General features: G+C 44.0%; 3 protein-coding genes across 12 annotated transcripts in view; 2 read left to right on the top strand and 1 right to left on the bottom strand.

Moving 5' to 3' along the window:
• adam23a (ADAM metallopeptidase domain 23a) overlaps window positions 1–1,879 on the top strand; it is a 15,121-nt gene extending 13,242 nt beyond the window's left edge. For 3 of the 4 annotated variants that reach the window (XR_003410278.3, XM_027004715.3, XM_081710189.1), the window contains one exon: window positions 323–1,879. Coding sequence is in view for 2 of the 4 variants with exons in the window: in XM_027004715.3 (XP_026860516.2) it covers window positions 323–368 (46 nt within the window). In the remaining 2 variants the exon portion in view is untranslated. The other variant, XM_081710190.1, reaches the window with a different exon arrangement.
• dytn (dystrotelin) lies at window positions 1,880–9,768 on the bottom strand. Of its 7 annotated transcripts, none has more exons than XM_081710191.1 (17): window positions 9,268–9,396; window positions 8,859–8,884; window positions 8,551–8,625; window positions 8,047–8,239; window positions 7,878–7,963; window positions 7,673–7,773; window positions 7,087–7,158; window positions 6,814–6,977; window positions 6,586–6,697; window positions 6,154–6,275; window positions 5,927–6,059; window positions 5,647–5,790; window positions 5,397–5,450; window positions 5,081–5,154; window positions 3,797–3,947; window positions 3,010–3,568; window positions 1,880–2,838 (listed from the first exon to the last, which is right to left on the bottom strand). In XM_081710191.1, exons 2-17 carry the CDS (start codon window positions 8,875–8,877, stop codon window positions 2,732–2,734), a joined length of 2,166 nt encoding a protein of 721 aa, XP_081566317.1. In that variant the 5' UTR covers window positions 8,878–8,884; window positions 9,268–9,396; the 3' UTR covers window positions 1,880–2,731. The 7 variants fall into 7 exon arrangements, with proteins under 7 accessions (XP_081566317.1, XP_035376295.2, XP_081566319.1 ...); XM_035520402.2 differs by having other exon boundaries at window positions 5,647–5,700; XM_081710193.1 differs by having other exon boundaries at window positions 7,878–7,936.
• On the top strand, window positions 9,299–12,042 carry casp20 (caspase 20, apoptosis-related cysteine peptidase). Its single transcript, XM_027004684.3, has 5 exons — window positions 9,299–9,386; window positions 10,006–10,340; window positions 10,477–10,585; window positions 11,069–11,579; window positions 11,674–12,042. The coding sequence occupies exons 2-5, from the start codon at window positions 10,008–10,010 to the stop codon at window positions 11,828–11,830; spliced, it is 1,110 nt and encodes a 369-aa protein (XP_026860485.2). The 5' UTR covers window positions 9,299–9,386; window positions 10,006–10,007; the 3' UTR covers window positions 11,831–12,042.
• Window positions 12,043–12,638: the final 596 nt, after the last annotated feature.

Raw genomic sequence — 12,638 nt, 5'->3', positions numbered from 1 at the left:
CTCAGTGGAGGGACACTTCTACATGCACTCCTTTTATGAAGGAGGACCACTTGTAGCCATGGCACCCCAACAACAATGATGTTGTGCTTCATAGTTACATGAATAAAGTCAGAAAAAAACAACTGACATTTGAGACAGTAATATGTCCTCTAATTTAAGATCAAGACGTACACTAGTGATCGCTGATATGTGATTGCTTCAGAATGGTCATTGGTGGGTTGCTTTGGTTGAGTGGACAGTGGTGGTGTGTATTCTGTTGCCCTGGCATTTGCCTGCACTAACTCCTGCGTCTTCTGTTTCCTCCACGCTTGCCCCCGACAAGAAACGTCAAGAAGAGACGCTATGACCCCAATGCCAGTGCCATCTAGAGGAGTGCTGGAGACAGCAGCCAAGCCTGCTGCCCCCCTGGCCTGCTGGAGCAAGTTACCTGCTGGACTGTACCTTCTCTCGCTGCTCGCAGCCAGTTAGCAATACTTGAAGAAAAGAAAACAGACAAGGAAATCAAGGAATAGACAAGGAGCAATCTAATATTTCACCCAGAGTCACGTACGAGAGCCACGTATGAAAGTCATGTACCAGTCATGTAGGGCAGAGAAAGAGCTTCTGTAAGCCTCTGTGCTCTCTTACGTGACCTTTGAACCCTCACTCAGATGACCAGTCATGGTTGCGCTTTCCCGTTTGCGATCATCCTGACTTCCTGTTGACCTTGGCATGATCAGCCCTGGCTGTGGCACTTGCATGGCAGAGGAGGGACCGACATAACACACACACACACACACACACACACACACACACACGCGCGCGCACACACAGACAAAGAAGAATATAATTCTACAATTAGTTGCAATGAGGAGAGCGAGCTAGAGAAGGGTCTGCACTGAAATTGCTGCACTGATCACAGAGTCCGTCCAGTGCTGTCAGCGCCTGCATAGGCCTGGATGGCCTGACCACACATCAACATGTAGAAGACTTGAACGACACTGAGACTAAGACAAGGGTGTGACCCGTATACAAAGAGTTAAACGGCTCTTTCTTTTAGACTACAGCATGTTGTATTGCAGGTGTTTTAATGAAAAAAAAAAAAAAAAAAAAAACCCGGAAAAACATGGTGTCTAGCAATTTGGGCGGTGGCTCCTGGTGCTGCTTAACCAGTTCACATTAAACTCTGGTACAATAAACACACACACACACACACACACACACACAAACAAACAATTATATATGCCTGGTAATGTCAGAAACTGTTACCCCTATAACTTATTTAACTCCCTGGACCTACTGGCCTTGTAGGGCTGCCCTGTGCAGAATGTTTCTGCAACTAATCAGAGAGCTGCATGATGTAATTGCACTGGGGGTGGAGCCCACACAGCCTGTCACGCTTTCTTAAGATAACTGCATGTTAAAGGAAAAACAATTAACTTCTACTTTTACTATGCAAAGGGGAAACATCGCACAAACCCTATGGATTGGTAAACATGGTGAATATTAAAAGTGAAACTGACTCTGTCCTGCTATCATTAGGGAGTCTTTTATATGCCTGACCCTGACTATGGTGGTCTTTTGAATAAACTTCTAATTACTTATAATGAATGTTTCAAGGAAAATTTAAGCTTTTAAATTTATTATTCGTTGTAATAGTCATTTATGAGAAAGAATAATATAAGGTCTTGCAAGTAATCAGTTGTATTTGATTGGATTTGGCCCAGTGTCAGAGTGGAAGTTTTCAGTTTGGGCTTAACATGTAGGAAAAGATTTGGGGCATTTTGTCCACTGGCACAGGCCACATGACTCTTGAGTCCCTTAACCCTGCCCCTTTTACATTCATCTCATGTGCCCATGGAAATACTGACAGAACAATAAAGAACTTGACAAAATAAAATATTTCAGTCTTTCTTTAAAGGTTCAAAGCTCATATGAGGGACTTGATCAGGTTTAAACATCACAATCAAGCTAATAAGAACATGCACTTAAAAATAAATAAAATGACAGTAAAACATTGCAGTTACTTGCTACAGTGCAGGTTAAAATGAAGGCCAAATGAATACAGACTTACGTTCTTTTCTAAATCATTATCTATGGAATTGGAGAGTTGGTTTGAAATCAATCAAGATGAAATCAATAGTTTTAAAAGAACTGAATTGTATATTTCAAATCAAACTAAAAAATGATTCATTACTGCAATACATAAAAGGTCAACCCAATCATTAATATGAAAGCAAAGGCTAAATCATTTATTGTTTATTCACTTATCATTTTTTGCACAATCAATTTAGACACTGAAATTTAAGACACTTTGTGCTAGGTTATGAATGTAACAAACAGAGAAAAAGATCTCAAGCTATTCCTTTAAAAATGCCATTACCATTCAAGTTCAGTGTGAAAAGTGACAGTTTTGGGGGGGGGGGGGGGGGGTTTGTTCCTTTCTTGGGGCAGGATCATACGTTTGGACCTGTCTGAGTTCTGTTCTGTAGCTCCGTGTCTCCAGCACATGCTGCGTCCTGTTGCCAGGTGAACTCACCCACCTGCCGCACCAAGCCTCCCTGCTATTGACACGCTTCCACACTCCTGTGGGAGGTGATCGGTTTGCTGGCCAGCTCCAGATGGTCCATATTGTGCTGTCTGAAAGAAGGAGCTTGGCTCTGGGTCTGTTGTGAACAGGGCGGGGCTGAGTGGTGTAGGAAGGTGAAGTGAGAATGTGGAATTTGCCACCGTGGGCACTCTGACTGGGGTACTATGATGACCCGGTGAAGGATCTGAGAGAAGTAACCATGTGAAATACTGAATCTCCAACTCCTCTGGCTGCCTGTAACAGGGCCTCTTTCTGAGAAGAACCATACCCTGGGTGTCAGGAAAAAGAGCAATTAGCTCCAAGTGGCTGGAGCATGTAAAATAAATTCTATATATAAGTGTTCCATTTAAATTATTTTATGTGAGTTTTGTGTGTCTCAGTGATAGCTGAGACTAGTTACAAAGGAGAAGTAAAAAGATACATTCAGCCTGTGTACTTGCCTGTAGGTGTGGATAGAAGTAGCGCCCCCTTGAGGCGCTGTGTCAGGTCACGGAGCTCCTGCTCTTTCTCCTCATCAGAGCTATCTGGTCCAAAATCGTCCTCCTGGATAAAGCCCTCCGAGCGTGAATCTTCTGTGATACACACCTGTCTGTCAAGCCCCGGCCCCTCCTCTTCCTCTAGGCCCACCTCTTTAGAATCTTCAACAAGCAGGACCTCCTCTTGCAAATTTGTCACAAACTCATCCATAACTACATCCATGTCACTGCCCTCTTGCACCAAATGAAGAGCCTCATCATCCTCTTCCTCCGTCTCCCTCTTCCTCTCTTCTCTCTTGTCCTCTTCCATCTCTGAAGAACTGAAGGGTGAACTGGAGAGAGAACTGCCCTTGGAGTCCAGACTCTTAGACGTTGACTGTCTCTCACTCCCGTTGTTGCCATTGTCCTGCTGTGGAGTAGCCATATGGATGGGTTGCTGGATATCTCTGCTAGACTCCTGGATATCTCTGCCAGACTCCTGGATATCTCTGCCAGACTCTTCCCTTACCATCACACTCAATGCCTGTGTGTGACAACAGACCAAATTACTATCATTCAAGAGATACTCAATGGTTAAAAGAAACTGAGATACTCAATGTTTAAACATTGTCGCAGTTGCTCTGCCTAACTTCAGTCATCATGATCAGCATTCCCCTCTTTTTCTCTCCCTCTCTCTCTCCTTCTCTATGCCTCCCTCACCCCTCCCTCTCCCTGTCCCCTTCGTCTTCTCTCTCTCCCTTCCCCCCCTCACATGTCGGACTCTTCCCAGCTCATCCTCCAGCTGTTGGCTCTGTTGGACCAGCACCTCCATGGTGGACTCCAGATCTGTGCACCTGTCCTCCAGAGAGTCATGCTTCGATTGGGCTGTTGCCCTCCACACCTGAAACTCTCTCTCGAGGAGCCTGTTGAACTCACACACACACACACACACACACACACACACACACACACACACACACACACACACACACACACACACACACACACACACACACACACACACACACACACACACACACACACACACACACACAAATGCATGGTCATGGAAACCAAAAGCAACAAACTCTGACTTGTGTGTTAACACCCTGCTGTGTCCTACATTGAATGGCCACTTTATTTAAAGACTCATCTAATAGCACGTTGGACCTCCTTTGGTCTTCAGAACCACAGCAATTCATCATAGTGTAGATTCCACAAGGTGCTGAAATCAAACTGCGGGAATCTTGGCTCATGCAGACAGGATAGCTTCTTGCAAAGATGGTACTCACATGCTCTAAACAGCCTATTCTACCTTGTCCCAGAAAGGCAGCCTGTAGGGTTAAGAGCTGGGCAATGTGAAGGCTAGGGAAACAAGGAAAACACTGTCATGTACTTGGAACCAATCCATGCCTATATGATCCTTGTGGCAAAGTGAATTATCCTGCTGAAGTGTCCTTCTGCCCAGTGTAAACAACTGCCATGAAGAGATGAACTTGGTTGTCCACAATGACTAGGTAAGCCCTATTGTCCAAAACCATCTGCAGGTCTCAGAACATCCAGGGTGTACTGTTGATCCAGCCTGAACTGGGGACATCTTATAGGAGGGGCTCATTGATTCATGCTGCTTTCACCAAAATGTGACCCTCTGATCAGCATGGTGCAACAGAAATCTGGATTTGTCTGACCAGAGAATGTTTTTCGACTGCTCAGTGATCCAATGTTTGTTTGCTTTAGATAGTAGTGGCACTCGAACTGTTCGGCTTCAGTTATAGCCCATCTGTGCTAAGGAATGATAAATAGTTCATTTGGACACATTAGTTGGATCACCAACATTGTATTCGGCTGCATTGTGCATTTGCTAGACTGCGCACCACCTGTTCATTTGAATGATTCTTGACATCCTCCTCTGACCCCTTTTGTTGATGAGTTGTTTACATGAACAGAATCTCCTTTCCTATCACATGTCTAATTTCAATACAGTAAAGCGCCAATCATAAAAGGTCAGGTGTCTCTAATAAAGTGGCCATTCAGGGTATTCGGTGTTCCAGCCTACCATTTATCTCTCTCCAAGTCCCTCATGGCTTTCTGTGTGATGCTTAGGTCTGTTTGGAGAAGCGACATTTTTCTCTGTGAAAAGAACGACACTAATGAGAAACATAAGCCAACGACTACCTGCACTACCTGAGGCACTACATACCCACACACACACATGCACACACCAGAAGCACTACATACAAATGAAGCCACACACACACACACACACACACACACACACACACACACACACACACATACACATACACACACATACACCTGAGGCCTGTGATCGGGAAGGCCCATACAAATACACACACACACACACACACTACCTGAGGTTGTGTGTCAGGCTCGTCTGTTTGCAGAGCTTTGGACTTCCCTTTCATCTGTGGAGGAGAAAGAGGAGGATGAGGATGAAGGCCCATGCATACACACAGTCTGAGGTACAACATATGCACATGCACACACCTGATACATCACACACATGCATGCACACACCTTAGGCCTGTGATGGGGAAGGTCCATACATACACACACACACACACACACACACACACACACACACACACACACACACACTACCTGAGGTTGTGGGTCAGGCTCGTTTGTTTGCAGAGCTTTGGACTCCCCTTTCATCTGTGGAGGAGGAAGAGGAGGATGAGGATGAAGAGTGTCCATGCCTCTAGGAGCAACGTCACACAGTGGAGCAGGTGCACTGGGGGGACACTACACACACACACACACCCACACACACACACACACCAGAGGCACCACACACACACACACACAACCTGAGGTGCTACACATCCACATGCACTACCTGAGGCACTGCACTACACACACACACACACACACACACTACCTGAGGTTTTATGTCAGGCTCATCTTTTTGCAGGGCTTTGGACTCCCCTTTCATCTGTGGAGGAGGAAGAGCAGGATGAGGATGAAGAGCATCCACGCCTCCAGGAGCAACGTTACACAGTGGAACAGGTGCACTGGTTGGGAACAGAATGTCTCAGTGACACCACACGCTCATGCCCATGCATACGTACACACATTCACATACACACTCAGACACACTTCCTATACCTGTGCCGAGGGTAGCCATTAAGGGCTGTACTCGTCTCCAGCTGTCTTGTGGTGTAGCGGCGGGGCAGGAGAGTGTGGCGTGCACTGGATGCCAGTGACATCATTGACTCTTTCCATGAAGGCTGGGCACAAAGTGTAGTGTAGCACATTAATTACAAGCAGGACCCACACTGGAATTACACACTTAAGTTTATTACATTCTGGCAAGGGGATAAGAATGTTATAACCAAGTCAGAACACACAGCTCTGCCTTGCTGAGTGTACTCAGAGGGGGCAGTGGCAGCAGACCTGCATGCAGTGTTGAGTATAGACCTGTGTGCAGTGTTGGCTACAGACCTGCATGCAGTATTGTGTACAGACCTGCGTGCACCATTGTATACAGACCTGCATACAGTGTTGGGTACAATCCTGTGTGCAGTGTTGGGTACAGACCTGCGTGCAGTATTCCAGCACTGGATGGGAGGGTTTGTGCTTCCTGGTACGCCTCTCGGTGAGGAAGCAGGTTTGGCACAGGTGCAGGTTTACACATTTCAGGCAGCGATACCTGTTGTGTGATTCCATGTGCCAGGGGTTTAACTAGATATGAATTTGTGCCCAGTCATAGTATAAACATGTGCATGCACTTTTGACTCACACACATACATACACCCACACACACACCTGAGGCCTGTGATGGGGAAGCCCTTACAGGCGGAGCAGCGGACTTGGTGCTGCACGTCCTTGCTGATGGAGAGCCGGTAGAGGGTGGAGAGCCACAGTAGCAGACGTGGCTCCTCCTGCAGCCACCTGACCAGGTGCTCCTCTCCTACACTTGCACTGGGCACCTGGAGGCAAGGCACACACAGCAAGTAAGCCTTTGTGTGCGTGTGTGTGTGTGTGTGTGTGTGTGTGTGTGTGTATGTGTGTGAGTGTGTGTGCAGAAGGGGAACATACGCCATTAAAGCAGGAGTGGACTGCTGTCTCCACTTCACCAAACACATGGCTCTCCTGTACGGCAGCAGGGACCTTAACAAGCAGCCATATTTTGAGGTTACACCTGAGCCACTGGTTTATCGTTAAAGTATATTATATCATGCCAGTGATAGCTTAGTGGTTACGGTGCTGGACTAGAAATCAGAATGTTTCCAGTTAAAGCCACTTCGACCACCAAAGTGTGACTGTTGGGCCCCTGAGAAAGCTCCTTAACCCTCAATTGCTCAGTCATAACTGTAAGTTGGTTTAGCTAAAAGCATCAGCTAAATGCTGTGAATGTAAATATCATATATCCTAGATTCCTCTTCACAGAGTGTTAGGTTAGACCCCAACCACTAATTTAGGATCAGTGCATATTATATCACATGGTGTGGTTCCTTCTGCAGATTCTTAGGTTAAACCTCTGCCACTGTTTTCGGATCCTTGTGTTTTATATAATGTGACCTGGTTGCCTCTTAAGATGGCCTAATCTTGTTTGTTTGTAAAGTGTAATTTTGGCTTGGAAAACTGGAGTTATGTCACCAAATCAGGACTAAGTGTTCCTCACCTGGCTGAGATCATACAGCATGACCCTGAGGCCAGCACGGCTGACAGAGACGTCCTCTAGGCCTAGCCCCCTGCTACTGCTGGCTGCCAACTGGAAGAGAGCTGTGGAGAAAAAGTCAAAAGGACCCCACAAGTCACAGCTACAGATAACCAACCAAACGGAATGACTGTAAAGGACCCTATGGTTGGCTGTAAGGGAGTCTGACCTCCATGTTTGGCTGTAAGGGAGTCTCCTGACAGGACCACCAGTGCAGCTTCCACAGATCTGAGAAGGACAAAGCCAGTCTCCTCCCTATGAGAAGGCATGGCTGCTCTGAAGCAAGATCCACATGTACACGAGTGATCATGTGTGAATGGCCAGCATGCCCTCCTCACCTGTCGTACAGTTTGAAGAGAAGTCTGGCAGTCTGCTCAGAGGCCTCACATGTCTGCTGACCAGGCAGCTCCTGTGGGAAGAGCTGCTCCAGGCTCTGCCTCAGGGCCCCCAGAGACAGACGTATCGCTGGATCTCCAGGATCCCCCACAGCACGGAGAACAGGGTGGAGGTCCTGCAGCATGACTGCATTCACTGGACACATTAGGACCAATGTACAGTGTGTATCACACGTGAGATAAAGAACACAGTAGGAACAGTGTACAGTGTATCACGTGAGATAAAGAACACATTAAGAACAGTGTATGGCATGTGTCACACATGAGATTAAGAACACATTAGTAACAGTATATGGTATCACGTGAGATTAAGACCATCATACCTTTGCTACTCAGTGAAAATAGTGTAATATAATGATACATTTGTTTTTTAGAAAGCATGACTTATGGTTGGTTATATAGACCAACATACATGTTATCATCATACAGACTGGGAGATTAACTCACTGTTGCATAATTTCTGTAGGGACTGGAGTTTCAGAGTAGCGCGGTAAACTGCAGGACGGATTTCATTTATGCCCTCTGGAGGACAAAAAAGAAGCACAGATCATAATACAAACACATCCACATTTGTGACTATGTACACTACACACATGCATACACAGCATAACCTCAGCTCACATGAGTGATGTGGAAGAAGGTAAGTGAATCCAGTAAAATACAAGCACATGACTCAACATGCAACCCAGTCATCACATCGCCGCATTCTCTTGAGTAACATACTCTATCAACACACTAACTCACAGTAAACTCACCTGTTAAATCCAGATCCATAACTGCCCTTTAATATTAAAACATTGTTTTAATTGTAGGTTTTATACGATATGACATACTTCGGATTTGTGACTCTTTAAATGCAATTTAAGCAGTGCATTAGAAACAAACATTTGTTTAAGGGATCAATAAAAAGTATATTTTCATTTAACAAGTTTATTGCAGAAATGTTGTCTTATTGAAAGATTATATTCCTTATATAAGATTGAGTGTCATTTCAGCCACGTGGCTTAGTCGGTTTTAAACCAAATGAGACATAAACTTCATGTAAATCATGTTCACTGCTCAGGCGGTAAACACAAAACACAGTTAAAACAAGGACATTAGAGGTTAGTAAACGTAAGCACTCCAGTGATGCCTGCGAAAAACCATATTTACAAAAAACTGTACCTTTTGAATTCGGATCCCCAGTGGCCAGTCAGTGTAAGGCACCTTTCAGAAAAGCAAAACTAAAGACGGAAGTCGCTGACTAAATACGGTTGCGTGCTGATGCTTTCGCGGTTTTTAAGGTCTGTAAATATATTTTATGACGATTACATGGGGAATAAATGAAAATCGGTTGGAGTAATTAGCAAACTGCATTGGAGACACGTGCAAAGTATCTTAATCTTCTAGATACTAGCGCCTGATTTCCCCTCGGAAATACATTTTTGATCCTTTGTGAAATAAAGACCTCGACTAACCTGCTCTTTTTAGCTGTTTTTTTTTTGTTTTGTTTTGTTTTTTTTTTGTTTTTTTAAGCTGTGTTACCTTATTCATTATGGTCATGAATGGTTCGTATGTAAAAATTGCGAAATAGTGTTCAGTTTCCCTTTACCTCAAGTAGCGCGTTGGCCTCGTCAGGCTTTTGGTCGTTCGTTGACTACCATGTGGGGCGGTATTTGCCTGCCTTCTATTACTCACGGTTAACTATTCATGATTATACTTGGCTACTTATATTGCACGCAGACTACTATTTATTACACTGACTTGGCCAAACGAAAAGCAAGCGTACACATAACATGTATATAGCCTACCACCAAACACTTGCATTAATATAGAAAGATAGACATAAGCAGTTTTCATTTATTCGACAGTAATGCAAAAATCAGGAATCATTCCTATTTCCTATATGTTTTTCCTGTTTAGTCATGGAGACTGTTCGTGAGATGAAGATCTTCCTCATTGACACTCTGTCGGCAGATGCAAGCTTTGTGCTGCAGTACGCTCATCAGAATGAAATCCTCACCAAGCGAGAGTACAGCAGCCTTCATCATCCTCACCATACACAGGAGAATATCATCATTAACTTTCTTGACAAGGTCATGAACAAGGGGGACAAGACCTGCTGCACATTCTTACAGCTCTTGCAGAACAAGGAGCTGCAGCAAACATTCCCCCAGCTTCAAGAGCTCTTCAGGAGCTCTGAGTCTAACCCCCAGCATCAAGAGTTCTTCAACCCTCGACCTCCAGCACCCACAGAGGTGATCCCAAGCACAAGGAGTTTCTTCATATTCTCTGCTTTTTCATTTAGGATTTTGTGAGCCAGTTTAGGATAGCATCAGATAAGTGTATGTACCTGACAATAGACAAAGCATAACACTTCTTTACATTTTCCAGATCAGCGAGTACAAAATGACCAGTGTTCCTCGTGGTGTCTGTGTGATCATCAATAATGTCACATTTTGTCCAGATTTCGGTGACCGTAAAGGTTCTGATGAAGATGAAGGTTTGTAGATCTATTAGTCTTTTTCTGAAGCCACATTCTCTGCATCTCAATATCAAGTGAATCAAGTGAATAGCGACCTAAGCTGATTCCACATACACATATAAGTACCAGACCAATACCAATACAAACATATTTATTTTAAAGTTACATAACAAAAGCACAGAATTGTGAGCAATAAAAGACATAACTGTTGCTTGAGACTTTGTTATATAGAATGTAAACAGTTTATTTTCTAAGTACCCATCAAGGACATGTTGAAGGGGACATTAAATTATGAAAAACTTTAGCACAAGAAAGAAAGTGAAAAACTGACTGACACTGTAAAGAATGCACGTCTCATATATATATATATATATATATATATATATATAGAACCTTAATATATTATCGTTTTCTGTGAGTTATGAGTTGTCTGAGCATCATAAGACATATCTAACAAGTATGTTTTGTTAAAAAGTTTATTTCTCCTGTTCTGTCCAATAGCATCTCTTAAAGAGGTGTTCACCTGGCTGGGCTTCTCTGTGGAGGTATACAAAAACCAAACCGCAGGTCAGATGAAGGCCGTCCTCAATGACCTGGGGCAGAGGCATCACCATGGTGACTGTTTTGTGTGCTGCATTCTGAGCCATGGCAGTGAGGCTGGCGTGAACGGGACTGATGGTGACATCGTCCTTATTGGCGACATATATCACCCCTTCAAGGCGACCTCCTGCCAAACCCTAATCAATAAGCCCAAAGTCTTCTTCATCCAAGCCTGTCGTGGCAAGAAGACCCAAAAATTTGTTCAAGTCCAGGCTGACAACCTCGAGGCAAAAGAACTGGAAGAGGAAGCCAACTTTGAACCAGATGCTCTCAGGTTCATCTGCATCCCAGATGATGGAGATTTCTTTGTGGCACAGTCGACAGTGAAAGGCTTCTACTCACTGAGGAATCCGTGTTCAGGCTCACTGTTCATCCAGTCTTTGTGTAAGCAACTGAAACTGCACTGTCCACGGTAAGTGTTGTAATACAAACTATCACCAGCCTACCGATTCTGTAAGCAAAATGTTTTCCTCATTAAAGTCTGCTTTTTAACATCCATTTGCAAGGTGTGAAGACATCCAGTCAATCTTGCGCTGCGTGAATGAGGAGGTGAGTAGAGAGCTTAGGAAAGTGACGATCGGGTCTAAGATGGTGACAACCTCACAGATGCCAATCCAAAATGTGACCTTGAGGAAAAAGTTGGTGTTGTCTGTACCTACATAGTTCAGCTGCCCCCTCCTGTGTTGGATGTACCCACATAGTTCAGCTTAAGCCAAGCCATGTTTGTTTGTTTGTTTTTGTTTTTTAAACCTTTTTAGCTGATTACCTTTATTGACTTTTTAATTTTTTTTATTTCTGTGTTTTATTGATGATTGTGGTCCTTAACAAGGAATCTACAATGTGTGTGTGCGGAATAAAGTGAGTGTGATACAACAGTGGTGCTCCATTGGAAGATTTTTTGGTTACTCTGTAAGGATGATTAGGGAACAATGAATCCACGATACTGAAATACACTTGCTAGATTTATTCAAAGAAAAATTCAACAATAAATATTTATAAAGCAATAATCAGCCAGAAAACACACACATTGTCATAAACGACATAAAGAAAAAATGAAGTGGCCACGGTTTCTCTAGTCTTTCTGTCCTCTTTCCTGCCTGCTTCTGGTCGAAGGAAGCTGATACTCTGAGCACATGAAACCCAGAGCAGCAGTAACTCTGCTCCTGTCTTTCTTTCCCCACCCTTCTTCTCATTCTGTGTTTGCTTTACTCTTTTGTAGTCACGAAAAACACCTCTGGCTACATTCGTATTAAATCTGAGGTGACTCAAATCGGATTTCTTTGCCTTAATGTGACATAAATCTGATTTTTTTTTCCAGGGCTGTGTGAACACGCAAAACTGATTATTTCAAATCAGATTTGAGTTACTTTTGTATGTGTTCTTAGATTGAATGAGAATTGTATTTTAGCTTTCCAAAAGTCTCACTTTGTTGACCCAACATCAATGTCGTGTGAACAAATTTAAGGCCAAA

Source organism: Electrophorus electricus, chromosome 3 (assembly GCF_041902795.1).
Source record: "Electrophorus electricus isolate QZ-2024a chromosome 3, ASM4190279v1, whole genome shotgun sequence".
In the NCBI taxonomy this organism is placed as follows: Eukaryota; Metazoa; Chordata; class Actinopteri; order Gymnotiformes; family Gymnotidae; genus Electrophorus; species Electrophorus electricus.
Note: the sequence above shows the minus strand (reverse complement) of the source record. Positions and strands in the feature narration are given on the sequence as shown.